Source organism: Empidonax traillii, unplaced genomic scaffold (genome assembly GCF_003031625.1).
Source record: "Empidonax traillii isolate 1590-97213 ecotype Southwest subspecies unplaced genomic scaffold, ASM303162v1 scaffold1432:size123599, whole genome shotgun sequence".
Taxonomy (NCBI): Eukaryota; Metazoa; Chordata; class Aves; order Passeriformes; family Tyrannidae; genus Empidonax; species Empidonax traillii.
The window spans coordinates 1-2346 of NW_020956625.1; the positions used below are offsets into that span (position 1 = coordinate 1).

A 2346-nucleotide genomic window follows, 5' to 3' on the forward strand; every position below is an offset into this window, starting at 1 on the left:
GGGAATGGATGAATGGATTGGCTGCATCCCATGCTGGCCCTGCATGGCTGGGACCGGAGCCTGGTGCTATTTCAGCTGGGAAAGGTGAGTCCTGGGGGCTGGCTCGGCTGGCCTTGGGCCTGGAGGCTGCTGTGGGGCTGGAGCCGTGTGCCTGAGGAGCAGAACCAGCTGGGACTGGGGAGATCCATGGGCTGGGACCTTGTGCCTCACTTGGCTCATGCCATGGAGTCCCTGGGCTGCAGGATCAGGGCTCCTGTGATGCCTCCCTGGAGCCTGGGCCTGTTCCAGGCTCTCCCTCAGCCAGGGCTGCACAGGGACACCCCGACACCCCAAACCCACCAGACCCCCCAGCCCAACTAACCAAGCTCAGCCTCAGAGCTGCCCCATAGCCCCAGCTCGGGCACCCCTTGGACTAACGGGGTGCTGGGGCAGCAAATGGGGGGTCAGGGAGACCCCCAACCCTGCCAGGAGTGCAGGGCAGGGCCTGTGCTCCATGGGGGATGTTCAGCCTTTGACAGGAGCCCTGAGGAGTCCTGGGAGGGACCAGGCTCCAGCATCTTCTCCAGAGCCACCACAGCCCCTTGGAGCCACCATCCAGGAGGAGCAGAGGGCATGTCCCGGATCCAGAGATCCCCCCTGGGCCGGAGGGTGGGATGGGGGGTCCCGGCAGCCCCAGGGGCAGGACCTTGGTGCAGAGGGGACACGTCTGGGTGGGCAGCAGCAGCTCAGGGTGGCCATCCTCCAGCACCCCCATGGCCCTCGTGGCTCCAGCACTCCCCGCTCCAGCTGCTCCTGGTGCTGCACTGCTCCGGCTTTCAGTTGCTTTTCCCAGGAATGGGACACCCGAGGCTGTGCTGTGGGAAACCTGGGCTGGAGGAGTTTCTCTGGCAGCCCGTGGGGTTTGGGTGCAGGGCTCAGTGCCAGCAGCAGCCACTCAGCAGTTTGTGTGTGGCACTGGTGTTGATGTCCCTTCTCTCCACCTGCCGGGCTCAGCCACTTCCCCATCCCCTCCCTCCACTCCTCCCTGTCTCTGCCCTTGTCTCCTCCCAAAACGGGCCAAGCCCGCTCATTTCCCCACCATCACTTCTGTTTAACAGATCGTGGCGTCCTTACCTTGTACAGGAGGCTGAATTGGGATGAAAACATGGTTAATGTTGTTAACAAACAACTTTATTTCGATAACAAAAAACTTCACCATTGGGGTGGGCTCTGGGGAGGAGTGTGGGCAGGACAGAGCAGCCCTGGGCACTGAGGCAGCCTTTGGCCCCATAGTCGATGCCCCACGTGGTCTCGGTCCACTGCAGCCAGCACTGGATCTGCTCATCCTTCTGACGAATCCATTTTGCCCCTTAGGAACTCCAGGAGCTCCAGGAGCAGGTTAAAGAATTGCCCCAGTATCTGCTGTTGGAGTGAAATGGCTGTAGAATTTCCTGATTCTGTTGGCATCGGTGTCCCCGTAGGGGTCGGGCTGGCCCCTTGCTCTGGATTCTGCTCAGGAGTCGAGGCAGTGGTTGGCCCTGGCATTGGGGTCACTGTTACTGCTGGGAGCAATCCCATCTGGAGCAGGATCCAGTCGTGGAATTGCTGGGTGGAGGTGAAGATTCCAGGTCGTTTGGCCCCAGCACAGCCTTTTCCCCAGCTGGTCACTCCCACCAGCCAGAAGTAGTCGGCTCTGTTGTCCTTGCAGACGAGGGGACCCCCACTGTCCCCCTGCGGCAGGAGAGAGGGCTCAGCAACAGCAGGGCTTGCTCCTCTCTCCCAGCCCCTACCAGAGCATTGGAAGGCTCTGCTTGGGGGCTGGAGCCTCCAGAGCCTTGGCAGCAGGTCAGGGGCTTGTTAAGGTTGCACCCTCTCCCATCCCAACACAGTGGCCATGGATGTGCAGAGAACGGATGCTCCAGGGTCACATCCACACCTCGGTGCTGCCAGGAGCACTGGATGGGCTTTGTGGGCTGAGCCAGGCCTTGGGGACAAGGGGACACCAGACTCACAGCTGGGGAAGGGGAGGGCAGCCCTGGGATGGGAGACATGGGACAGGATAGCCCTGGAATAGGGGAGATGGGACAGGATAGCCCTGGGATAGGGGAGATGGGACAGGACAGCCCTGTCAGTGGTGGGTCCTGGGGCTGGGAGGGTGCCAGGCCAGGCCCAGCCCATGCCATGTTTGGGGCAGGGGGTCCCTGTGCTGCCGGGGCTGAGGGGCTGGTGCCACGCTCCCACCTGGCAGGTGTCGATGCCGCCCCGCGGGTACCCAGCGCACAGGTCGTGGGGGTGCACGGCCCCCGCGTACCACCGGCTGCTGTTGCACAGCTGCACATCGATGAGCCGCACCTTGGCCTCCTGCAG

General features: G+C 62.7%; 1 protein-coding gene across 1 annotated transcript in view; it reads right to left on the reverse strand.

The window, feature by feature from the left end:
* Positions 1–1172: 1172 nt before the first annotated feature.
* Positions 1173–2346, reverse strand: part of LOC114070062 (acrosin-like) — a 2878-nt gene continuing 1704 nt past the window's right edge. The window contains exons 3-4 of the mRNA XM_027907252.1: positions 2221–2340; positions 1173–1710 (exon numbers count right to left, since the gene is read on the reverse strand). Coding sequence (XP_027763053.1) covers positions 1321–1710; positions 2221–2340 — 510 coding nt within the window. The 3' untranslated portion in view covers positions 1173–1320. The remainder of the gene's footprint in view (positions 1711–2220; positions 2341–2346) is intronic.